Genomic DNA, 25,984 nt, shown 5'->3' on the forward strand with positions numbered 1-25,984 from the left:
AAACATCAGGATTCCTTCTTTCCCTTATATTCATGCCTCTTTCTTGACACAAGTGTAACAATTGCTAGTTATCCTAATGCCCTTGATGTAACAGATATGGAGAGTGATCCTGGCATCTCCTGCACATGGAGCAAGGAAGATTCTGAGAACATGCCTTTCAGTCCTCCTCATATTCATAGCTACCATGAACCTTCAACAAATAGTAGAAAACAGTGTGCAACAAGACTCCTCCTATCATGCCACTTCCGATGCCTACCACAAACACAAACACAGCTCTTTGCTGCCATGAGCTCCACCGCTCCAGGCCTGGCGTGATGGTGGTAGTGTTCTTGTGAGAGCCTGCATTCCCACTATCTAACTTCTGCTCCGATGTCAAGGATTTGTCAAAGTTCAGTTCCACCAGGTGGCCAGGGATCACACGAAGTCCAAAATAGATTCTCTTTACAAGCTTGTAGTTTTTCATTAACTGTACGTCACATCTATAAGTACCTGCGTCATATTCCTCAGCTGGGGAAAGCTTAATGGCGAAGCTCTTAGTTTTGAAAGGCAGAAAGAGAGCATCATCTGTGGTGATGATACCCCTGGCCAACCGCCATGTATAGCTAAAGCCCTGCATCTCGGGATGGATCTCATAAGGGGTCAGGCAGCTGAGCTCAAATGGCTTACCAACAAGGACAGTGAAGTGGCGCATTCCACAAATCCAGTTGGACAAGCAGTCCAGCCTATGTTTGGTACAGTTTGTCCTTTCACCATTAGGATTCACCTGGCATGTTTCTTCTACCTTGAAGCCCAGGCCACAGGTGACACTACAGCTTGTGGAACTGACGGACACTCTAGCAGAAACAGCCTTCAGTTCTTTAGGAATAGTAACTTTCTCAACAGAAGTCACTGGTACAAAGAAAGCCAGTGCTAATATCCCTAGAGCCAAGCAGGCTTCTGCAGTCATCATATTCATTCATAAAAGACCTATGTGTCATTCTTTGTAAATGTCATAAATGTTCTAGAAGCTTAAAACAGATCCCTCTTCTCGCACCACTTCCTGGGACAAGAGAAATCTTCGGAATACGAAGGCTAGTCAAGTGATAGTCTGTCAAAGGAGAGAAACATTAAATTATGCCACACTATGCTCCTTATTAATGGCACATGCACAGATGATGTTCTCTTCAAAGCTGTTTGTGGGTGACGTCCTTGAGATACAGGCTTCTGAGCATAATTTCAAGCATGAAGTGAACTACATGTTTTAATTCAAATTCAGCAGAAAATTAAGTCTTGCAGCCTTATTGTACACAGCCCTCAAACGGCACTGCATTGTTTAACGTGTGCTTCTGTGTTTATGCAATCAGGTGAAATTTGTGAATTGAGATAGGAAAGAGGAGTTGGCCTAGAAGACTACAAACCCCCCTTCATCACTTGATCATCTTAACTTTACTAACTCAAGACATAACTGGACTATCAAAGCAAAGCTTAGATCTAGGGCCAGGGGAAAAAAGATTTACCATGACCATACTCTTCCACACTAACTCTCCAGTTGTAAACACTAACAAGACTAGTAAATGAGTTTCACAGGACTACTTTACCAACACAGATATTATGTCTTGTGTGGGCAGAGACAGTAAAGGGAACTTCATGATTGGTTATAGCAGTTTTAGTTCTAGACACAGTTCCAGCAAAAGCAAGTCTGTGGAAAGCATATCATGTTTTGTCTGGACTGCAGCAACAGCCTCCCCCTGAATCTTTTTTCAGGTCTCTGGTTTAGATTAGGGGAGACATAGAAGCAAGCAAGCAAGCAAGCACAATTTGTGCTATAATTCTATGTATCTCAGTATCCCAAACCATATGAACATATCATCTGTGTGAAGCTGTAAGACCATTTGTTCATTTAGCCCAGGAGTGGGCAATTTGCAGCTTAGGCTGATTGGACCTACAGTCCAATTTCTGGTGGACATGATGCCCATCCCGCACAGAAGTGGAAAGAGGGCTGGAGACACAAGATGCATTACCTTGTGCATATAAGATTATAGCTCCAAGATTGTAAGATTATGCTGGTTGATTGACATGCTCTAACCCAGTTTTACTATTAAGCCATGGACCCTCCCCATAAAAGTTTTGTACCAAAACTTTGTACCATAGAAAACATCAGGAATAACAAAAGTGATGCTCATGCATCAAGGACTTCCCTATTATGCATTCCCATTTAAAGTACTTCCAAGTTAAATAGATTAATCCAATATTTGCCACATTTAGCTACTTTATTCTAGAGATTAGAACCTTATGTCAGGGAATTTTCTATTCTCCAAGCTAACCATGTACCATTAATAGAGGAAGTTCATAGCACTGCTCTTTTCTTCATAGTGTTCTTCAGTCATTGATGCCTCTGTGACTTTGTTGTAAACTGGTGATGTCACAATACAGCCTTCCACCACCCAATGGGAGTATCACCTTGTAAAGCCAAACCATAATATTCTTACCAATGTTTAAGAACAGACTGTTTTAGCTGTTGCAGAGATGGACACCATGCCTATCAAAAGTTGTTATTAAGAAGAGCAATCAAGAACCGCACTGCTTTGGCCCTTGGAACCAAGGAATAAAACAAACTAGATGCACCACCACCATCATCCACAAGACATGGGGACAACCTAGAGCCTCTATTTCTATATACAAATTTACATAACAGGCCAGCTCATGGAAATGGGGAGGGGAAGAAGGCAACCCAAAAATAAGATGTCCCATAGAATGCCTCCTTGATACAACAAGGCACTATGATCAGGAGAGTGCTAGATAAATGTCATGTAAAACTAGAACTGGCTGCTGCAATGCATTGTTCCAACCTGTTTCTCCCTCCCAGTCTGTACTTTTAAAATGCAAAGGCCACAGCAGGGAGATCTTTGGGAGTCTAAGAAACAGGAAGTTGCCATTGGTCTATCTAAGCTGATACAGCTGGCAATGACTGGCAAGCAATGTGTCTGCAGAATTTTAGGTAGATTTTCCAGCGCTTCCTGCAGATCCTGGGTACTGAACCTGCAAAGCATATAATCTACCACTGAGGAATGGCCCTTGTAAGCATGCTTACCACCCATCAGGACCCCCCTTGCATAGTACAAATGCCAATCTGCTTACATAAATCAGCCAATACTCACAAACCTGGATCACAACTAGAAATTCTGTAAAGGCTGCTATTGTCATATCCCTCTGTGGCTCGTAGCAGCAGTGATGTAGAGCCTATGTTGTGGGCACACAGCTGGCAAGCAATCAAGAACTAAAGGGATGAACTGCAGCAACAGTGTGGGTGATGGTGAGTGAAACAGCTCACCCAAGGGATGCTGGATTACAAATCCCAATTTGTCATGCAGCTTTTATTTCCACTAGACCAGATCATTAGAACTAAGGGCACCAGGAAGAGGGAGTCTGTTCTTTAAACTCTGCCCATTGCCTAGTGGTGGGGTGACAGAAACGGAATGGCTTGACTGTGGTCAACCTTGTAATCATACTGCTTGAAGATTGGTAACTTTCATGCATACATGATACTTCCATGGACCATCTCATGACTGGGTGGTGGCTATACAGTTATTGTGGATTGGTTGTCACTCTTTTGTTAATGTCACAGCAATGAAAGCATCAGATTCTGAGATGGCATGAAACAGTGCAAATGTACATGTAGTGCTGAGCCATCTTGCTGGGACCATAGGATTGAGCTGCTCGTCTTCTACCCCCGATTAAACTTGAGAGAAACTTATTCCTCAGCGGCTATAACTTATTTTGTTTGCTCTTTGCGTTTTCCATTATGTTATATTAAGTTCAACACTGTGCTGCTTGGGATTTCTATCATTTAGGGTTATTATACCCACTATACAATGTTATGTCCTTTTTATTGTCTCGGTTCTGAAGAGGCTGGCTGCAATGCAACACAGAACAATATGCACTGAAGAACACCTGGCGGGGGGGGGGGGGGGGGGGGCTGCCGCTGCTAATTATAATGACCACCACCACCACCACCACCGGCTTGTTTGAGTCAAACAAGTTTCTAAAAAGGCCTGAAATACAAAAGAGCATAGATCACAATTTAAGAAATAAAACATACTTCTTTATTTACAAACACAAAAGCTAACATTACAGCAGTACTTTACAAATGACTAGTAAGCAATCATTATCTGTCAGGTTTTGTACAGGCTATAGGAGTATCAAAATAATATAAAACACACTCACATACTCACAAAAGAAATGATACTGAAGAAAATTGCGGCAAAAGTAGGCTTGAATCCATAACATCACATAAGGAGTATGGTAATCAGTAACCAATCCTCAATGTGGATTGACCAGCAGGCTATAGGTGGCAGGTTTATATAAAGGAATGTTGTAGAGAAGCTCTGGAGGGTCAGGGATGGTATAAATTATATAATACAATATACGGGACTTTGAGTCAACATTTTGACCGAGGAAGGACGCCGCATGCTGAAATGAAATTTACTAAACTAAAAACCTTATTTGCAACTTCCAATTAATCAGCTTATTCCCCAGTGCACTGATCCTGTGACATTCTGGAGAAAACATTCATGCATCTATATTCTGTGTTTGGAAATGAATATATCTTGGATTAAAGAATTATACTGGCAGAAAATGAGAATGCAGAGTATGACCTTTTCTAATACAAGCCCAGCAACAAAACTGAAATTTCTCAATGCCTTTGGATAGGACACAGAGCAGAAGGCACAAATGATTCACACTCAGCCTTGTAATCCTTCCATATCTTCCCTGCAGATGTATTTATCACATTGATGGAGATGCTGAATTCTCCCTACATATCCTGAATAGGCAGGCAAAGGAGGACAAGGGTCTTTGGAGTATGGACGATACATAGACACATGGTGAGAAGTGCAAATCACACATGCTTCTGCTCTGCATTATGCCCACCCTTTCTTTTATCTAGATATATACCTGTTCTTCTCCCTCCCTCCCCCATTCTGTACAAACAGCCTCTATTTCCCTGCCATCTTCTGGAGTCATCTGGATTATTCCAAACTTGCAAGGAAGTGAGTGAGCCTGGAAGGCAAGCTATTATAGCTGCACAAGGGTAACTTAAGTATAAACAACATGTTTACCAACTCACCACAAGCCAGTGTGGGTAACACTGAGAAATTATGCATAAGTCTTTTGTTTCAATTTGTAACAAGACAATGTGCTGGGATCCACAGCAACATAATAGCAATTTAGCTTTCATCTTCTCATGAATTAAACTATGTAATAGAAACTAATACAAGACCTCAATTTGGATGCAATGGGATCTTCTTTTCCAGTTACAGACCTCTTTGTACTTTAGAGATTCTAAGTATACAAACAAGCAGAAAGTAGTTCCTTTCCATCACGTTCAGGTACAAATCTTCTTTCCTGAGAGTCAATGTCTTACTATCTGTTAGCAGTAAGATAGAATCAAGGAGAAAGAATTTTCCTCTTCCATAATGTGCATCTTTTAAAAATTGTTCCCTGTATCCATAGGCAACGAGGTCATTTGTCTTTACCATACCAACTTAAAGTCAGTCCATTATCTGACTAACCAATCGTCCTTATTCAGTATTATGATGCCAATAAAAGAAATAAAGGAAAGTAGGGAAGCAGAAGAGGCAGGATGTCTTCATAACAGCTCTGAGATCCCACCACTTGCTAAAAAAAGAAAAAAATGAAGAAAAAAAAATCAAGGAAAGTCTGTATTTTCATAGAACTCAAATATCAAAATATACACTGAGGGTACAAAGAGGTCAAGGGGAAGCCATTCTTCAACATGTTATATGTTTCATGCTTGTTTAACTTTTAATGACATTTGTCTAAATGTAAATGTCAGACCTGGATGAAATCCCTCAGAAACTCAGAACTTCACTTTAGTTGAGATCTCTCCAAACTTACCTGGTTTAAGTGCAAGAAATTATGAATTCAAACAGGCTGTGTAGCCATTAAGCACTCTTTGTGGGAATGTCTGAAAATTAGGATATTATGGAGTGATTTCTGTTCAGCTTCATTTTATTACCTGCACTCTGTACAAGACAGAGTAAATTAGCCACAGGTACCGCTAAGCACTTAGCACCTTTCTGTACTCCCAAGATTTTCTGGGATCTACGGCACAACTTAAAAAGCAGTTTTGCATAATAGGAGTCTTGAAATGATTGCTTGCAACTGTAACAGGGAACATAGTCATACTTACCATCACATCTTTCTGAATCATGATCACTATTTGCTTGTGTTTTGCCTGGGAAGGCCTTAAATCTTAAAATCATCCTGTTGGGATAGTGCCTTACAACTCTTTTCCTTTTAGGAAGAGCTACACTCAGAGCAGAGTGTGCTTTTGATTGATTCATGCCAATGATATGGGAATGAGCCAAAGCTGAAGCCCTGAGGAACCAGTTTATATGTTCCCCTACATAGAGCTTAGGGTTCAGTGTGGTGTAATGGTTAAGGGCGGGGGACAGGGATTCAGGTGATCTGGGTTCTTGTCCCCACTCAGCCATGAATCCAACTGACTTTGGGCCAGTCACAAACTCAGTTCAACCCACCTCACAGGGTTATTGTTGCTGGGATAAGACTGAGAGCAGGGGGTCTATTATGTGAGCTACTCTCAGTTCTTTGTAAGAAAAAAAGGCAGGATGTAATTTTAATCCATAAAACCTGAGAGACTTCTGTCAATATGCCTCATAGTTAAGACTAGAAAGATTCCAACACAAGGCAGCAGACCGATTATGATCTCAACCTGTTCTCTGGTGGAAGTTTTTTCTTGTAGGTTCAGATAAAAATAAAGTGGATGCCAACAGGCAGGGAATAATTATATCTACAGACTTCCTGACCCATCAGTGGATGCTACTCACATGTTCTTGAAAGCTACACTCCAGAGAGTGGTCCAGAAGGAGGTAGTATATTTTGCAACAAAACTTAACTCCTTTATTTGTGGCATGCCCCCATATAGCCACCGGGCAGTAAGGGCTATGGAGCATGCATACTCAGGGATGTTAAAATGAGTTCTTTTTCTTTTACATTTCTTTAAAAATCTTATTTACAGTCTTTCAACCTTACCTTTATTAAATCTGATTGGGTTGTTCAGCCTGCGAGCTGCCAGTTTGCTACCCGATATAGTATCTTACATGCATATGAAAGCATGTTGCATATGGCTGTGAAGACTACACAGGCCATTTCTTAGCATCCTTAAATAATAACCAGTTAAGGAGGCCAGTTCTTGATTATGAATTGCAGTGAACTTTCTTTACTTTAATGGGTCATGCCTCAAGTTAGTCATAATTATAGGAGTACAAAATTTCATCTGAATACAGAGGATAGGCCCAAGCATCGATTCAACTCTAAGTGGGCACAAGAAGAAAGGATGACATCTTGCTCTTTTGGCATTCCAATTTCCATTTCTCTTGTTTTCTCACAGAAAGACTTCCAGTCCTGCATCAGGATCTGTATGCAGGGCTCTGTAATGCTTTCCCACAAAATAACTGAGACCTCACAGTTACAAACATTTAAAACAAATGCAATAAAAAGCAAAAGGCAGTTAGGTCTCCTATGCCCACCTTCAAGCATGGTTGCATTGCCAAAGATATAAACAAAAACACATGACACAAAAAATAAAATTGACCTCCTACAAGTAAACAAAACCTTTGATGATTTCAGAAAATGTGCATCATGGTAACGTTTAATCTCTGTCTCATTTCTCTATTACAACAAGATGTCATTTCATTTTTGTGTTAGGTTGTATGACTGTCAGCACATTTCAAGCAATTTATTGAGAAGCTACAAAATAAGAACAAGCCAGTAGAAACACAAACAAGCAACAAATTTATGCCTTGGAAAGCTGCTACATTTCTTTATTCTATGATTTGTTCAAATATCCATTGCATTTATTAATAGGAGCAGAGCAGGAAGGACAATGAGCAAGCTGGGTAACATTGGACCAGCAGTGAAGAAATAAAGGGTTAAAAAAAATCTCAGTTCTTGAAATTATAAAAAAATGCAGCAAGAGCTACTGAGCTTCAGGGATATACAAAATTTCATGCATCAGATTAGGATCTCTATTATGCCTAACCAATTTCATATAAAAGCTTACAAAAATAATTTTCTACAAAACCACTTTTTCTAGCCTCTTCAAATTTTGTCAATTAGAGAGTAAAAGGGCAGAAAGCAGCTCTCCAATCTATACAGAGATACAAGGAGCAAAATATGGGCATAATAAATCTGCATGGCACTTCAGAACAGTATAGAACTTTGAACAGGATCAGGGTTGATGGAAGCAAATCATACTCCCATTTAATCTCAAGAAGTAACACTGAACTTAGACTACATCAAATAACGTTTTTCTAGTCATCTTGCCACTGAGCTTCTAAGAAAGCCTATTCAGAGTGTGTTCCCCTCTGTGAGAGGGAGGAAGTGGGCATTTATAGAAAGTTCACTATTCCTCTGTGAGGCATATGACAGCTTTCCTTAAGCAAGGGTGAGAAACTATGTTGTTGGATACCAATTCCCATTAGCCCCAGCCAATATGGCCAGTGGTCAGGGATGATGACACTTGCAGCCAACAACATCTGAAGAGCCAAAGATCCCCCTGCCCTGCTTTAGGATAAAGTTTGCAGGCATGTTCCTTGTGAAGAACATACACTCCTAAATTAAATAGTAGCTGTTGGACCCAATGACATCTACTTCTAAGTAAACACATGGGATTATGCAGGAAGCACAGTACTTTCAATACAGTGGCTACTAGGCCTGTTGGCTATGTGCTACCTCCATTACCAGAGGCAGTATGTCTATGTACACACCGGTTGCTGAGGAACCTGGGCAGGTGGAACTTTTGTACCCATCCCACTTGGGGAATCCTGTGGGCAGCTGGCTTGTCACTGTGTGAATGGAGGGCCGCTACTGGAATAGAGGCTAAACATGCTCCTGATTCATGGTGACCCCAGCCACTAAAACCCAAAGCTATTCCTATGTACATAGTTCCACCTCAGCTGGACAGACCAATCCTGGGTTCTCTTTCTTGCTTATAGTAGTGAGAAACGTAATATTGGGACATGGCTTGTACCTTTCATTAATGTCATGCCTTAAACTCGAAAACATGGTCATGACATTATTTTTATAAGTAATGAAATATAAGCAGAGTCACCAGAAATTTTACTGCAAGTAAGCTTCTCCTTTCCCTTTATCCATTTTTTTTAAAAAATTTCTAATATCAAGTATTAATAATAGTGCCATGGAAAAATATGCTAGATCCCCTTTTATTCATGCCTTTGGCTGTAAACAGCTTTTGACTCCAATCAACAAGCTAACAGTTGATTCTTCTTTGACAATGCTTTTTTCATCTTCACATTCTTGGTTCACAGCACATACATGCATGGTATGTACCAATATTTATGATAACAAGGGTAAACTTTCTATTCTAGGAAGTAAAATTTTGTCCATCCTTGAGAGCACAGTAGCTGAACACTTAGCAAGCAAATGTTGTTTGGGAAGCTAAAGTGCTAAGACTATGCCATGTCTGTATGAAGCAAGGTCACCAAGCAAGCAGACGCTCACGCTGGGTCCTTACCTGGCAAAGGCTGTCCCAGCTCCACTTGCACTTTACCCTTTGCTGCTCCTTCCAGAGGTAAAGAACCTCTGTCCCCTTTGTAGAGTTTCGGTTTAAATGGAGAATCTTTCTCTTTACCTTTTGATCCTTTAGGCCTGCCTGCTTGCTTCTTCTTGGATTTACCATCTCCCTTCACACCCAGCAGCGGATGGACTTCTGTGAAGGAAGAGGCACAGTAGAGAGAAAGTGCATATTTCAGTTCACATAAGAGAACAGTATATTGACCTGCTGTCTACTTTGCAACTCTCTGGAGCTTGTACCATAAGGTAGCAGTGGAGAAACTCATCTTGACAGACTTTTTTTAAGAAGGAGAGCAGTAATTTGTGCCAAATAAGAATTCATGTATTCATTTTTATTAGTTTTTTATCCCACTTGTTTTTCCTTTTAAGAACTCAAAGTGGCTTAGATCATTCTCCTCTTCCTAATCTCAGTCTTATCCCCACAACAGCAAATCTGCAAGGTAGGTTGGACTGAGAGTCTGTGACTGGCCCAAAGTAACCCAAATGGCTCCATGGCTTAGTGGGGACTAGAACCCAGTTCGCCTGAATCCCAGTCCTATGCGGTTAACCACAACACCACACTGGAATAGTGGAATGAGTCACGAGTTACACTAACATTCGTTCATGAGCAGTTCGTTGCATAAGAAGAGAAGAAGCTTAATAGGTCAATCAAACCAAGACAGCAACTTTAAAGAAATGCATAACACCACAAGTGTTACACAAGTTTATGAGCCAATTTAACATTATTTCTATAAAGTGATCATAACCAAAGAAATGTCTCCTCACTAAAGAGTGCAGCCAGGTGAGTATTCTAAGCAACTGAGAGACACATTATTGCTGCTGCTATCACACTGCATTTATCTCTCTTCTCTTTTCCTCTTGTGATGAACCCAAGGCAGTTTACATTGCTTCCTTTAATCTTCACAACTCCTCTGTAAACTAGGTCAAGACTGAGAGTGAGTGATTGGCCCAAAGTCACTCAGTGAGTTTCATGGGGAGCAGAAGACCTACTGTATTATTCAGTACTGTTTTTTGTAGTTCTAATATCATTTGATACATGGTTCAATCCTATGAAGTCATGTTAGGACTGCAGCATTCCAGAAGAGCCATCCTCCTCTGACATGTTGTTCTATGGCAAAGAACTGGGCAGAGTCTAAGAGGGAATACTGAGAACTCTCTTAACTAGAGCTAAAGGCTTTTCAGTCACTGCAAAACCAAAAACATAAATGCAATTGTAGGCAAATTATTTGACAGCAAGCTCTTCTGACTGCAGTGGATACACGACAATGAAAAATGAATTAGTTCTACCAGTTTCTCACAGGAAACAGCTACATCCCTATACCCTGTGGCAATCACATTCTCTATATTAGGGAAGACATTGTGTAGCTACCACTGAATGCTGCAGTGCTTTTGCGAAAAGTTTGAAGTGATTAATTGCATACCCATGTCTCTATCAGAATTTGTATGAACTTGCACACAAGCCACCATACTTGGTTGCTCTACATTCTGCATATTGCACACCTAGCAGTTTGTATGTGGGACTAAGAAAATCCCTGCACAAAAGTCACTTTTGTGTACAAATCTTATTGGGTAAAATATCCTTATGCAATATAAAGTATTGGAAGGTAGAGAAGATGGCCATACTTGGTAAGAGCTGGTACCTGCAGGGAATCATTTTTAGCAAAGTTGTGAAAAATACCAAGCAGAACTAGTGCTCCTGCCTCTTCTTCACTACAGTGAGAGCTACAGAGTTGTTAAAAACCAGCCCATACACTACAGTGACAGCCATTCCAACTCACCATCATTGGGAACTCCCTGAAGTTCTATGTTGGTTGTTTTGGGTTTCTTCTTTGGGGGCTGAGGTCCATCAGACAAGGATTGCCTCTTCTTCTCAGAGCCTAATCCCTCATCAGGTAAGGCAGTCTGGACTGCATCTGGTGGAGGACCATATGGGTTTTCCTCTGGGTCTTCCACTTCAGGAGCAATAGGCAAGTACAGTAAAGCTTTGGAGTCTTCCAATTCTTCATCACTGTCAGGAAAATGTTTTCTCCCATTAAACACGCATATCTCATGTTACAAGACAATTTTCTTTATTTGTTCATATCTTCTTAGAACAAAAGCTATCAGTACTCTAGCAGTCAGCTTTTTGGACACAATGGTAGCAGACATCATCTTAGTGCCATTGTAATGCACTGGATTACAATTTACATCACTCCAACCAACTAGGCCATCACAAATGCTGGAAAGCAATAATGGGAGCTGTAGTGCTATACACATATTGGGGAACGCTGCTGTACCAAGTTATTTCACATGCTGCAAAGGCTTGCTACCCAACACATACTTTAGAGCAGCCCTCCACAACCTAGTGGCCTTCAGAGGTATTTGGATGGCAACTCCCAGAATTCCCATCCAGCGGGGCCATTGACTGGGAATACTGGGTGTTGCAGTCCAAATGTGTCTGGAGGACACACAATTGGAGAAGGCTGCTCTAGAGGAAGTTGCAGCCAATCATGGTTCTGCAATATGCTTTCTATATGATATGCAGCTTTGCAAACATGCAAGTCAAAGCCAATGTGCAACAATGGTAGGTGTACACCTTCCAATATTATATATGATATGGCCACAGTTATCGGGCAGAAGAGTAAAATGTTTTATCTGCAAAAGAAATGACCAAAAAGGAACTGGATGTTTTGTGAACAAAGGAACACTAACTACAACATGAAAGGTATGCACTTTGTCTGTTAAAATCAAGACAGCTCCTTTTTTCTGTTTACACTTGAACAATATGAAAAAGATGGAGTTGGAAGAATCAATTGTACAGTTTCCAAAAATGCAAAGCTTGAAAGCTGAACAGAATCTTAATATTCTCATTAACATGCATTAGAACCTCAGTAGATCATAAAATTTATTTTCTGCTCCTAGTAAAGACCTGTTAAAATAAGAAACACCCTTTTGCCAATTCCAGAATCAAATGCAGAACACTTGCTTGAGGAGGACTACACACAGGACCACTTTTAAGTTAGGGTTACCATACTTAGTCCATTAATTGATTTAAAGTCTTTTCAGCAACTAATCAGAGCCATATATTTAATCAGGCAACCTATTTTGTTAAATGAACTGTTGTTTTTCTCAGACAAAACCTTTCTATTACCACTAGTGATCTTTTTCATAAGAATTAGTGACTCATGAAAATGCAAACAAATTTAGCTACAATCCTAGCTACAATGAAAATAAACCTCATTGAAAGGACTTGCTTTAGAGAAAACATTGTTGAATTACAATTAACTATTTTTGGTTAAATTAAAATCCTTGCTGCCACCACTTTCACCTGCTACAAAAAGCAGCAATGGGATCTACACTGGTTACATCCACTTCCTCATCCTCTGCAGCATCAGCACCTGTCAAACAAAGAAACTTCAAATCACCAACTGGGAGGAACAGACAGATCTTGGCAATCTTCATCTAACATAAGTGGATGTTCAAAAATGAACAGATTAAGGAGAAAGTCTATTGTACAAAACTAAACTATTCCAATTTCTAACCTCTTACACAAATTTTGCAATGTTAGTGTTTGCCATCTTCTCACTTGATTAGGAGCTAGTTTATCATAATACTTAGGTTTCAGCTGTCATCATAAGAAACCACTGTGGCTTTATTGAGTGTGTTTTCTACAGAGGCTTCAAGGATTTGGTTTGCATTAGCCACAAAGACAATGAAAGAGTAATAGTATACATACCTACTCAAAAGTATGCCCCAGTGTATTCAAGGGAGCTTAAACCCAAATAAATTGGAGATTTTGGCATGATCAAATATAACCACATAGCTATATTTTAAAGCCTTGTTATTTTAAAGGTCTTTTTGGGAAACATTTTTAAAGGATCAGTATCAAATAAGTGCAATACCGATCTATTTTGCAATGTGATCACTTGGTAGAAATGTTCTTCTACTGACTACATTAAATCAGATACACATACAACTGTTACCAAATGCTTTACATTCCAGTTACATAAAAACACACATACCAGTCCTGTTATTGAAATACTGAAACTTATTTAGATACACTGTGGAATAGAAGCCTTGCAACGATGCAAATTAAATAGAATCTGAGCCTCTGCACTGACTTTGGTAATCATATCCTCTTTTGTACGCCTTCAGAAGCACCCATTTAAATTCTTCAAGACTGCAGTTTGTGTTAATTATAATTTAAATTATAATTAAATGAATTCCCACTCTGAGTTGGGATTAAGTCAATTAGCACTAACTGCAGTTCCCTGTGTCCATGGCAGTTTAATCAATAGAATACTGTTGTCTGGAGGCATTAGTTAGAGGAATAGAAGGCTGCAGTTGAACAAAGCGTAGAAACAAGAATTCCTGCTTGACTGGAAAGCCTGAAGAAAAGTGGATTGCAAGATTTCAAAACAAATCCAAAGTGAGGAAGGTCTGATCAGAGGTGAAAACCTATCAGCATTCATCAACAGAGGATTCATCAACCCCATAAGGGATTCCAGGTTGCAAGACTTTATAGATTTAAAGGCATTTCTGGAAAATAAAATGAAGTTAAAACCTCCTCTTAACAAGTGAAGTGTTAAGACTATGCAATAGCTAATCTAGCACAGCCAACACACTAATGCAGCCAAATACTGTTGCCTATAAATATCAACAGACTACTGCTTATGTGAGCGGCTCCATCCCCTAGAGCATGGGTCCTCAAACTATGGCTGGGGGGGCCGGATCCAGCCCGCCATGCCCATATGGACCCGCCATGTGCACCCGCCACTGCCACCTCACCCCACATGCGGGGAGGCAGTGGTTTGCTCACATAGAGAAAATGATCTTCAAGCGAGCAAGCCGCTGCCTCATGCGCTCGCCTCACAGCGTGTGCCCACCCCCACCTCCCCTCCCCTCAGTGCACGCACACCTGCACGTCACCTCCCCTCACCGCGCACCCCGCCCCTGCCTCAGTGCGCCCGTACACACCCCCACCCTGGCCCACACATGCCGCTAGCACCTTTCCGGCCTGTGCCCAGCACTGGCACCTTTCAACTGGCCCCCTGGTTAAAAAGTTTGAGGACCCCTGCCCTAGAGCTTCAGCCACATGCATGCCTTCTAAATGTGATACGCTCTGAAATGATGGTTACAGACCCAAAGCTGCCCACCTCCAAGGTCTATTTATTTATAAAATCTATTTCCCACGCTTTCAGTACAAAATAGTATTTCAAAGTCACCAAAAACTACAGATTTATCAGACCTAGAAAGAACTTTACCAATTACTACTTCGCTATATTTATATGCTGCTTTTTTTTTTCTTGCAAGGAACTCAAGGTTGCTTACATAATTCTCCTCTTCCTCTCAGTGTTGTCCTCACAACACAACCCTGTGGGATAGGTTGGGCTGAGAGTCTGTGATTGGCCCAAAGGCACCCAGCTGGCCCCATGGCTGAGAAGGGACAAGAACCCAGATCGCCTGAGTCCCTGTCCCGCACTCTTAACTACTACACCGCAGTGGCTCTCCTCTTTAGTCTAGTGGGATGTTTCAGCAAATAATATGGAGGAGGTGGCATTTGGTATTAAATCTTTTACATGCCATTAGGAGGCACATTATCCCCCAAATTATCAAAATTATCAGACTATCAACAGCTAGTGGTCATGATGGCTATGCATAACCTTTAACATCCAAGGCACTATGTACACCAGTTCCTCAGGAATGCAAGCAGAGCTTGCTACTGCATCACGTCCTATTTGTGGGTTTCCTATAGACCACTAGTTGACCACTGTAGAAACAGAAAGCTGGACTACACAGGCCATTGGTCTTATCCAGCATGGCTTTTGTTATACTTGTGTAGGAAGCGTGCCTAAGCCCCAGTTCTGGGACTGGGGGACAGTAATCTAGGCTGTGGCTATGCAACTAGGATGCAAGGCCATAAGCTGTCCACCTGTTACAATGGACAACCTGAATTTTCAATCCATTCATTCTTTACCTGTCTGCTCTGGCTCACTCTTATCTTCATCTTCTATGTCAAATTCAGACTCCCGCTCTTCATATTCTACATTTTCATCCAGTTCTTTAAAATCAGGTGCAAAGGCACTCCAGTTTTCCTAAACCATGAATTCAAAGAGTATTTCACCTCATGAACTATACAGTAGTGAGACATCTATATAATTGGATGTCTTAGCTCTACATCCAAATTACCACAAACTGCATATAGCATCACAAGACCAGTCATTCTTTAAGAGTCAAAGTCACAAGGTCTGCTAAACAAGTAGACTAGATAGTTGTATTGTATATTACTGTGTTAGGATATCTTTCATCCTTTTCCATATTTCTTTTCCTTCTCTGAGTGAAAGTGATGCTTTTAGAAGGATGCTGTTCTTATCGTGTAAAAACTTACATAAACATTGTAAGACTATTTAGAATTAATCAGGGCAAAGGATCACCAAAACTAAATAAAAATAAAATATAAATATAAGGGTTTTTTTTAGAAATATAAGAAAATGCCTAAGTATTACTACCTACCACTTGATTTTGAGCCCATATGGATACCACACCACTGGAAATGGAAGCAATGATTGGTCGAACAGGATGCCACTAGAAGACATAAATTGCAAAGAGAAGGTGGAATAGGGGATAAAAGTAGTATTTTTAAACGTCAGCTGATCCCCTGAGACAATCAATCCCCCGAGATAATCCCTTAACACTTACTGCTACATCTAGCAACAGCTCTCCTCTAGTGCCATGGAGGATTTTCACTAAATTTCCAATGCTTTTTTCCCAGATGTACAAAGCATGCTGACGTGCTGACCCTGCAACAATGTACTCTCCATCACCAGAGAAACAACATTTCTTCCAAGGTGTTCTGCAGAAATTAGAATTATCAGAACAAGTTAACTTGTACTACTGTAGGAAGAAGTTTAGAGTTCCTGAAAATTCCACTTTAAAAAGGCAACTGTCATGTGATGCCTCGTGTGTGATGGGGGTGTGGTATTCTGAAAATGAAGGCAACAAATTATTTTGTGTAAATTACATAAATTAGTTAAATTGGGATATAATTTTCCTAAATTCATTTCCTTCCTCTTACATCCCATACATGGTCTACATGTGATGATGATATTATGAACAAAAATATGCTGAAAAGTCTGTTAAGCACAACCCACAGGATGACTCCCTCAATGCTCAGAAGCCCCCAACCTCAGACCCGTATGAACATCCTATACAGAGTCAGGAGTGGCAAAGATAAAATCTGTCTCCCTGAAAGCTTGTATTCTGACCTCTGCAGTCTCCCCGCTCCCAGTGGAATGCTTTCTTTCCCATCCCGGAAGAGGCAGCCAGCACAGTTTTTTTCTGCAATGATCAATGCATAGATTGCCAGCTCAGAGGTTGGAGCTCTGACTTCAGATTGGGGACTCCAAATTATCCGATGGCTCCTGCTCCCAGATGATACTTAGGGGCTGTAGGTTTGATCTCCTAGTTTCCAATACCTAACCTAATATATCTTCCAGTAAGACTTCACTATTTTATGTTTCCTATCTTAAACCAATTATGTCTGGGAAAGGGGCATAGGATCATTCCCTTACAAAATACAATATAGAATCAATCAGGAAAGCTTGACATTTGAAGTCACAACACCTGGCCTTCTATTGCATTTCCGCAGACTCTGAAGCTGTGTTCAGTTCTCTGATCAGGAAGCAGGACAGAGCTGGACTTATGGAAAAGTACAGTTACTGGAGGATAGCTCAGTTAGCACAGAAGGAAGACTCTAGAGAAGTATGAGAAGGGAATAGCAACCACATTAAGCAAAGAACACTTATCATTCCATCTGGCTGCTTTGGAGGGAAAGGTGAGACAGAATTGCCATCAGCTTAGCTAAGATCAACACGACTTGGCTCATCCTGTCCCAGAAATATCATTGGCTGCATCAGAGATAGATCCCTCACCACTGTCCTAGCTGGGATCAAAAGCTATTTTCCTCTTTCTCCTCATCTTTGCAGTCCTTTCCCCCATTGTAGCATGTTTATTAGGATATTATTTTAAACCCTAAGCAGATTTGAGTGCACTGGCAGAAAGGTGGTATATTGATATAGTAAAAGACATAAATTATCTTAACATTCTAATGCAATGTAAGTTTCAGGAGTCTCCTCAAGTCACAGTATACTATATCACTCTCAATTACAAGCTTACATGATACTGTGCATGTTTACTTGGAAACAAGTCCCACTGTATTCAGCTGAGTATGCAGAGACTGAAACTTTGGGCATGTGTATAAGGCATCCTGTCTCACTGCAGATGAGACCCAGAAGCCCTTCTGTTAGTATTCTGGAGGAAGTGCCTCTGCAACTATAATCAAAGAAACAAAACCTCTGAAGGTAAAAATCCTTAATAAAGATGTTTGTTTCTCAAGCTTGCAAAGCTGCATGTAAAATCAGAGGACAAACTTAAGTATTCTACAATGAATTTTGAATAACACAAGCTAAGTTTGGACCCTTGCCTCAGATAGGTATTTTCTTCACGTTCTTACCTGTTCACCAAGTCCTGTAGTTTTTGCATTGGTTCTGGTTCTCCATCCCTACCACAGGTTAAGATTTCCCGACCATCATAGACTCTGATTATGCGATCAGCAGTATTTATTAGAAAACAACTGAGGAATGGAAAAGAAATGCTAAATACTGTCATGGTATCATGCATTTTAACTGTATGGCTAAGCCATTATTTTTACAGTATGTCAAAGAATTCTTTTAAGATATACCCAAAGATTTGGATCTACTCAATGGGATAGCTGACTTCTTTTCCTTGAACAGCAGCCATTTGAGTCATAGCACAAGCTGCTTTTTTTCAGTTTCAACAGCAATTTGCTATGTGGCATGGGAACTGCACTTCAAGAAAGCTTAAAATTTCCCTGGACATGCAGAACTGTTTAGAGATTTCTTTAGCTTTCCGCCATATCATTTAATCCTCCTTATTGCTTTCTTTTATAACAAAGCATGTTATACCAAGTTATGATATCTGTACCATTCCAAATTTCATCTGAAAAAATATTTTTGATTAGTCTGAGAAGCAGCAAAAACCATGCAAGTCCTAAGCCTGCCCTATAATTAATCCAAATAGCCTAAACATTGTTATCTGTAAACTTGGCCAAACATCAGTCAGTCAACCACAAGACTTAAAGTTTCCAATGCCATAGGCAGGATCATGTTTTTAAAGTCAAGCAAAAAATAACCCCATGAGTAAATGCTGTCATGTAACAACCCCAATGAATTTAACTATCTACACCCCAGCTGCTTTCAGCATCAATTAGGACAATTAAGTATCTGAGAAGGGATGGTCAGAGTTCCACGGCAGAGCACGTTTTGCAAGTAACCAAACTCAATCCCTGACATCTGTAATTAAAAGAATCAGATGGGTGAAACCCCTGCTCAAGACCCCTAAACTACTGTAGGTAACATATCTATGAGCTGCACACAGCTTCCAATCTCATCCTACTTTCCTTTTTTTAATGGGTGAAGGGTGCTTGTAGTGTCTATGGAGTACCTAGTCACAATCATCTTTGTTACCATGCTAATTCTGACCCTTATGGAATCCTGTATCCTCTATGAACACCATTTAGAAAAGAGTTTTTAAAATAAGCACCTGGAAAGGAGTCTGAGTGGGAAAATAGACTCTGGACTTTCCCCAGCCCAGCTTAAATACTTCTTTTTTCCTATAAAGCTAGTATCCTGCATTTCTTCTCATTAGCAAATTGAGTTTTACTGTTGTCTCATAAAAGCTTTCCAATTTATAGTTGTCCTTATACCTTTGGAAACAAACCATACTGACTTTTTCAAACAGCAGTCACTTGATATAAAGAGAAGGCAGCAGGATGATACCTGCTGGCTCTGTCCCAAGTGTTCAGTTTTACATGCATAACATAATTTGTACATCCTACTAAACTCACAGAGATTGGTGAGAAGCCAGTGCACATTATCTTGTGCCACCCCAGTATGCATATAGCAAATAAAAGTTTGAACATGTGAGTAAGTCTAAGTCTCCAACTTACCTTCCTTTTCGAGCAAATTCTATGGATTTAATAGCTGTAGTGTTACTGGTTCCTGTAGTTACTCTAAAGGAAGCAACAAGATCTTGTGTATCTGTTTTTAAAACCAAGATCTAAAATATAAGCAAGAAATATAATTGATAAATCTCCTTGTAGCTTATTCACCACATATTCTTTTAGCATTGATTAGAAATGCAACTAAAATCTGCACAGATATTGAAGTGTTATTATTAGTCTAACTTCTACCAGTGATTTATGAGACATTAAGCAGTGGAACTAGTCATGTTTTCTGGTCTCATCAACAACAACAATTAATGAAAATGCTATACATTTAAGATGGTGAATGTTAAACAGTGAAATTCTGGAAGAATGTGACACTGGATTAGATATTAGAAACTTTATTCCTGTGCAGCCAACTCCAAGCTGGATCCAGTCTTATAAAACGATATATCTCCAAAAGAAAATAGTTCCTTTGTATTTTGAATATAAAATTAAATTCAAAAGGGTTTTGACCTTTGCTTTTGTGGTAGCCACCTAGTGTTATACATTTGACTGCTGAAGTAGAATGAAAAATGTCAAGATTTTTGTTTGGGGAAAAAACACAAGGAACCTATAAAAGCAGTGGAAAACAGTGCAAAGAAAAAACAGGCAATGATGGAGCCAGCTTTCTCTGGAGTGAAAGACAAGATGATAATAGTATGTCAAAGATCTTTTTTAATGTGATTTCTGTCTTTTCTTGGAAGTGGGCAAACTTAAGTCATACATAGCTGGATACTTCCTCACACCAAACAAGGAATTGTATCTGATATACTTTTGCTAAAAAAGACATGTGTATATCTGCATTATCTCTTAAATCAATGCTTAAAGTATACTTCAGTGTTAAAACTTAATTGGCCAGGTCTTATCCAATCTAAGTTCAATTATGACTGTTATTTACAGTTTAATGTTCTTTCTACTGATTACCTGTTCCAAATATGAGGAGGAAAGAATCTAGTCACCTGCTTCTAGTGACCATATTATGCCAGTACTGCACTATCTTTTCATTAGCTCCCAGTTTATTTCTGGGCCAATGCAAGATGCTGGCACTAACCTATAAAATTCCTCATGTTTTGTGCCATATTGTCTAAAGACAAGAGAGTGGTGAAGAACACCTCTGTCCATATGTTCCTGCTTTGTCCCAAGATGATCATCTCAGGCTCTGTTCAGTGTTCTCATACTGAAGTTGAATGGGTAGCTAATCATGAGCAGGGTGATTCTGCAGTGGCCCTCAAATTGTGAAATGATGAGTGCCAATTTTGCTGACTTTTCAATCCTAGTCAAATACTCTTTTATTCCCTCAGGCCTTAAAATTAACTGGCACTTGTTTCATTTTCAATGATATGTTTAAAACTACATTTTAAAACCACTCTTTCCTTTATCTATTTTCTTTAAATTGTCCTTAGTGCTTAGAAATTATTTTATTATGCATTTTGTCATTGGTTTTATTCTATTTGTTTTCATTATATATGTAAACACTGAGAGCTTCAACTGCAGGGTGATTGATATGTCAAATAAACAACTCAACCTGGGATTCACAAAGAATATTGTTTTTATCAGTTCTATAGCATGCAATCCTATGCACATTTCCTTAAAATTTCACTGTATACAAACATATAGTACGTGCTAAAGTGGAATTCTACTATGTCTATCAAGAAGTAAATCGTGAGTACATTAGGGCCTACTCTCAGGTAAGCAAGTATAGGATTGCTGCATCAAAATTATTATTATTACTTATTGCACTTCTATACCACCTGTAGCCAAAGCTCTCCAATGTGCACCTACCTGGAAGCAACCTCACTGATTTCTTATTGACCTAAACATCTTTAAACTGCACACGCTTTTGAAAAGGCTCCTTTAATTCATACATTTAAAACAAAATGTCAAACACAAAAGAGTTAAATTCTCTACCCACTATAGATCAGTGACTTCTTACCTTCCCTTTAGCATTCCCTGTATAGATATATTCCCCCCGCCGATCAAAAGAAGCCACTACATTCAGATCAGAATCATCATCTACTGGCAGGACAACATGTTTTGAATCAGACAATGTCAACATGACTGGTGCAGACTTCATTGGACATACCAACACCCTGTTCCTAATGTAGGAAACAAGAAACGAATGTTTAATTTTTCCCCATTCTTTCCTGAAGCCTTCATGCTCCGATTCAGAATATATAAATTTCATTGTCTTTTTGGTTATAATTGGAAAGAAAACTCATATTGCTAACTTGAAGGCTGCCAGAATGACCCAAAGTGCAAAGTTCCTATAATTTCCTGACAAACGGAAGCACATTTCCTCTCCAGAGTTTAACAGTATGTTCTGATGCTTGGAAGAGACAGTAAGGCTCACAGGCAGGAGCCAGAAAGAGATTGGGGTGCCTGGGAGAATTCAGATGGCACAACAAACAATTGTGGTAGGTACAAGCCCTAGAGCAGATGGTTGTATCTTATTGTATTAGTTTACCAGTCTTTATAAACAAACACAGAAATACACACTAGTCAATTTAAGTTGTAACAATTGTGATTTAAGTTTAAAACACAATAAAAAGAAATGTCATAATAACACAAATTATAAGGTGCAAACATGATTAACACAGTCAATAAACTAATTGGACTTCCAAAACTGCTCTAGAAAAAGATCTGTGACAATATTACTTACTGATCTCGGGGATGATACTGGACTTTCAGGATAGGTGAAGGGAAACGAAACCTTTGGTCACAATCACCAGTCAGAACATCCCACTGAGATACCATATTATCTGTTGATGCACTCACCAATTTGTGACCATCTCTACTCCAACTGGAAGAGAAAGATTTTGCTATCAAAATATCCCCCTTTCTTCTATACCCATTCCCCACATTAGAAAGCTACTGGATCATATAGGCTTGCACTTCCTGCAGCAGTCCATTCCTAAAATTGTCTTCCAGTCAGAAGGATTCTATCAAATCAATTTACTTCCAAGTAAATGACTTAGAGTGGAGCATCAATATACTGTCTTTAGAAAGTATAAAATGGATCATCTGTGCTGGGAGCTCTAATTTTAACAAACCTTCACACTGCGGAAGACAGTGGTCTAAATGAGGGGTGAACATCTGGTCTACCAGGCCTTCTTTTTCGGATAGGACACATTCCATCTCCTATTTCTATTCTATACTAATCCAGCCATGCAGAAAGAGATCAGTTTCTTTCTGCATCACCAGATCACCCAAGAGAAAAAGAAATACAGAGAGAGGGGGACAGAACAAGGAGAAGACATAGTGAGAGTCAAAAAAAGGGAAAAGTAGAGGAGAAAGCGGAAGAGGGAAGGCAAGTGGGAAAACAAAGAATTTGGTTTTGACTCGACCTTCTTCTGGCTCTGTCTTCACCCACCATTGGTATGCAGCACCACAGCAGGTTATACAGACTTGGATGTAGCCCTCAAGCTGAAAAAAATTACCAGCTCTGCTCTATACTGTTAAAGATGTGACTTCATTTAAACAGTTTTTATAGCAGAGTAGAATGTTGACTCTAAAAATCTTTGAATGCACTATTTATAATAAAAAGACTATAGGTTTCCTATTAAATACACCAATGCGCTGTTCTTTATCTGCTGAAAATAAATACAAAGTCTAAAAGTTAACACTTAATACATGCAGGACAGACTCAATTTTTGACCTTAGCTGCATGCATGTTACTTTTATATAAGATTGTATTTGTATTAAAATATTTTCTTACCATAAAGAACAGACTGGATGGATATGGGCACTTATAATTTTTGCAATGCCCCTTGTCAAAAAGTCCCAGATGACAATTCGGCCATCATTACATCCCACTGCTAGGAGAGTGCCCCACCTATTAAAAGTACATGTAAGGGCCATACTAATACAGTCCAGCGTGCCATCAGCTTCCTGAAACAGAGAAAGGTATAGAAATAGTTCAGCAAAGTTTCATTTTTTTAAGCTACATGACCAGCATGCTTTACCCCTTTGAACCTGTCTTGTTATTTGGAAATCACCCAGAAATTCAAGGCACAGTATTCATATAATCAACAACTAGACATTGAAAGGATGCTAATTTTAAGACAGGTATACTTGTTTGATGCATTTTAACATACACATTACACTTTAGCAAAAATCTGCCTTCTGCTTTAAACGTAACAAAACACGGTCACAAGACAAGCAATGAAAAGGCATTTACCTCTGGATAATTCTGTCCAAAGGATTCTGGGAAAAGAACAGAAACATTAAGCATAAGAGAAGTTAAATGTTGTATTTTTTGTCATATTCAACACTCTAACCACAAACACCACAGTGGTTTTCTAATTACTTAGAAAAGATGCAAATCTTTATTTATGGGGTTTTTCAGCTATTTTTAGGTTACTGATTTTTACATATATTTTATGATGTATTGTAATTTTTGGGATTTTGTTACATTATTTGCAAACCAACAAATATGTTGAAAATGAAAAGAAAGTGAACTATTGGGGGAAGAAATATGCATCATAAGATTACTTTTGAAAAACTCAGGGCCAGGCTGTCACCAATGGGATATTTTTTCTTAGGACTGAAGCAAGAATGGAAAGGATCCCCACATACCTGCTGGAATCCCAATACACAGTCTCCCCTGCACACACAGTTGATACCTGGAAGTTTTATTTTAATTTGTGCATTATTCATGAAAAACATTATATAAATGTTATAAATGCAAATACAAAGTCACACTGAAACCTGGCTTTTCCATATTAATCTATGGACATTTTTAAAGTAAATGCTCATGACTCTGAAACAAGAAGTTACACTAGGCAACTATTTTGCCCTTTCCACCTTTTTGGTCACTGAGAATAAGCAAAGTGACAACATGTTTAGAATTAGGCATCTAAGTACAGCTGTTATAAAGTAAATCCCTTTGAAAGAAGCGGGTTGAACATCCACACAAATACTGCTAGGACTGGATCGTACACAGTCTCCTAAAAAGCTTTCATTAAATTCTGAGAAAACTGATTAGGAAACCAAATTGACTGATATGGAACATGCTTTCTAGGGAATAAGTGTTTTCTGTGCTAAAATGTTCTATAATACCGAATAGATTAAGATATATTGTATATGATGCAATCCATGGGATTGTATGATAGGTAACTAAGCACAGCACAGCGACGAACAGTGTAACCCTAGACCTGTGCACTCAAAAGTTGCCCCCCTTCAGTTCAGCAGAGGCTTCCTGTCGAATAAGTGAACATATACGATAGAAGCCTAACTTCAGAAGGTGACTTCGGCCCCAGGAGACTAGACGATTGATCAGCACTAGTAGGGCTGCCGTGGCCACAGAGTCAAGGCTTCCAGATTGTTTGGCCTAGCAACCGCGGAGGAAAGCAGAAAGGAGACCCGGCCAGGACCTTAGAGTGCCAACTTGCCAGGGTGGTCATGTGGTGGGGAGCGAGGTGAAAAACTAGGGATCGATACGCTACTCGCAGGCCCACGAAGCGTTATGTGCGCGGAATGTTGTGAAGGAGGCCCACGAAGCGTGAGTGCCGCCCACGGTCAGTTTCACTCTCGCACTTGGGGCGAACTAAAGGGCAATTGTGCGAACAGCGTGAAGGGAAAGGAGACCCTCCAACAAAGAGGTTCTCCCCGCTCAGAAGCAGAAAAACCCTTCCGGCTTCCCCACCCCCTGCTCAAGGCTCGGATGCTCCAGCACCTCGATACCTTCCAGGCCAAACACCCTCGCCCCATGTTTGCTCCTCAGCCCAATTCCCAGCCGCCTCCTTTCGCTCGTCGCCTCCCAGCCCCCGTTCCGCGGACATGCAAAGGTTACGGAGCACTCCACAAACCGACTTAAAGCCACGCACCAAGTAGTTCCAGATTCATCTTGGCCACTTTCTCGTTCCGTCCGATCCCGCTCGGGAACCGAGGACCCAGGGGTCCTCACGCCAAAATGGCTGTCCTCAATCAGCCTGATAGAATAACTACTCATTCCCTTCGCAGGACTTCGGTTCCTCTCTCAGAATACACGAAATATTGCGCTCGATGCTCACTTTCGCAGCTCCGGGGAAGAAAGGAAGCAATGTTGCGGGAGAGGCTCTCAGGCCCGTAGAGGAAGCAGGCAGAGGCAGGGACAGCTCAGCCCTTGGAGTACTTCGAATAAAAACACCGACTTGGAGCAATGAGGAGTGTGAAAAGGGTTCCGGAATACTTTATTGGGAGAGTTCTAAAAGGATGCTTTAGAGTCTACAGTTTAGACCAACAGCATCTTACCAAATGTTTGGGGTTTCTCTGTGGTAAATTGCTGGCTTTATTTCTCCTTCTGGGTGTTGAAGCCTTTTAAAAGCATTTTTGACACAATGCCCTAGA

The 25,984-nt window shown here is 40.0% G+C and overlaps 2 protein-coding genes across 2 annotated transcripts; both read right to left on the bottom strand.

Annotated features, from left to right (window-relative positions):
• Nucleotides 1–157: 157 nt before the first annotated feature.
• Nucleotides 158–949, bottom strand: TMEM81 (transmembrane protein 81). Its single transcript, XM_044420815.1, has one exon. The coding sequence runs from the start codon at nt 947–949 to the stop codon at nt 158–160; it is 792 nt and encodes a 263-aa protein (XP_044276750.1).
• A 3,110-nt stretch (nt 950–4,059) lies between these two features.
• Nucleotides 4,060–25,588, bottom strand: RBBP5 (RB binding protein 5, histone lysine methyltransferase complex subunit). Its single transcript, XM_044445800.1, has 14 exons — nt 25,483–25,588; nt 23,835–23,860; nt 23,373–23,545; nt 22,317–22,457; nt 21,591–21,753; nt 19,622–19,731; nt 18,107–18,226; nt 16,294–16,447; nt 16,108–16,179; nt 15,572–15,689; nt 12,923–12,992; nt 11,394–11,623; nt 9,557–9,751; nt 4,060–5,655 (listed from the first exon to the last, which is right to left on the bottom strand). Exons 1-14 carry the CDS (start codon nt 25,499–25,501, stop codon nt 5,627–5,629), a joined length of 1,620 nt encoding a protein of 539 aa, XP_044301735.1. The 5' UTR covers nt 25,502–25,588; the 3' UTR covers nt 4,060–5,626.
• Nucleotides 25,589–25,984: the final 396 nt, after the last annotated feature.

Source organism: Varanus komodoensis, unplaced genomic scaffold, assembly GCF_004798865.1.
Source record: "Varanus komodoensis strain SLA01 unplaced genomic scaffold, ASM479886v1 scaffold1, whole genome shotgun sequence".
Lineage (NCBI taxonomy): Eukaryota > Metazoa > Chordata > Lepidosauria > Squamata > Varanidae > Varanus > Varanus komodoensis.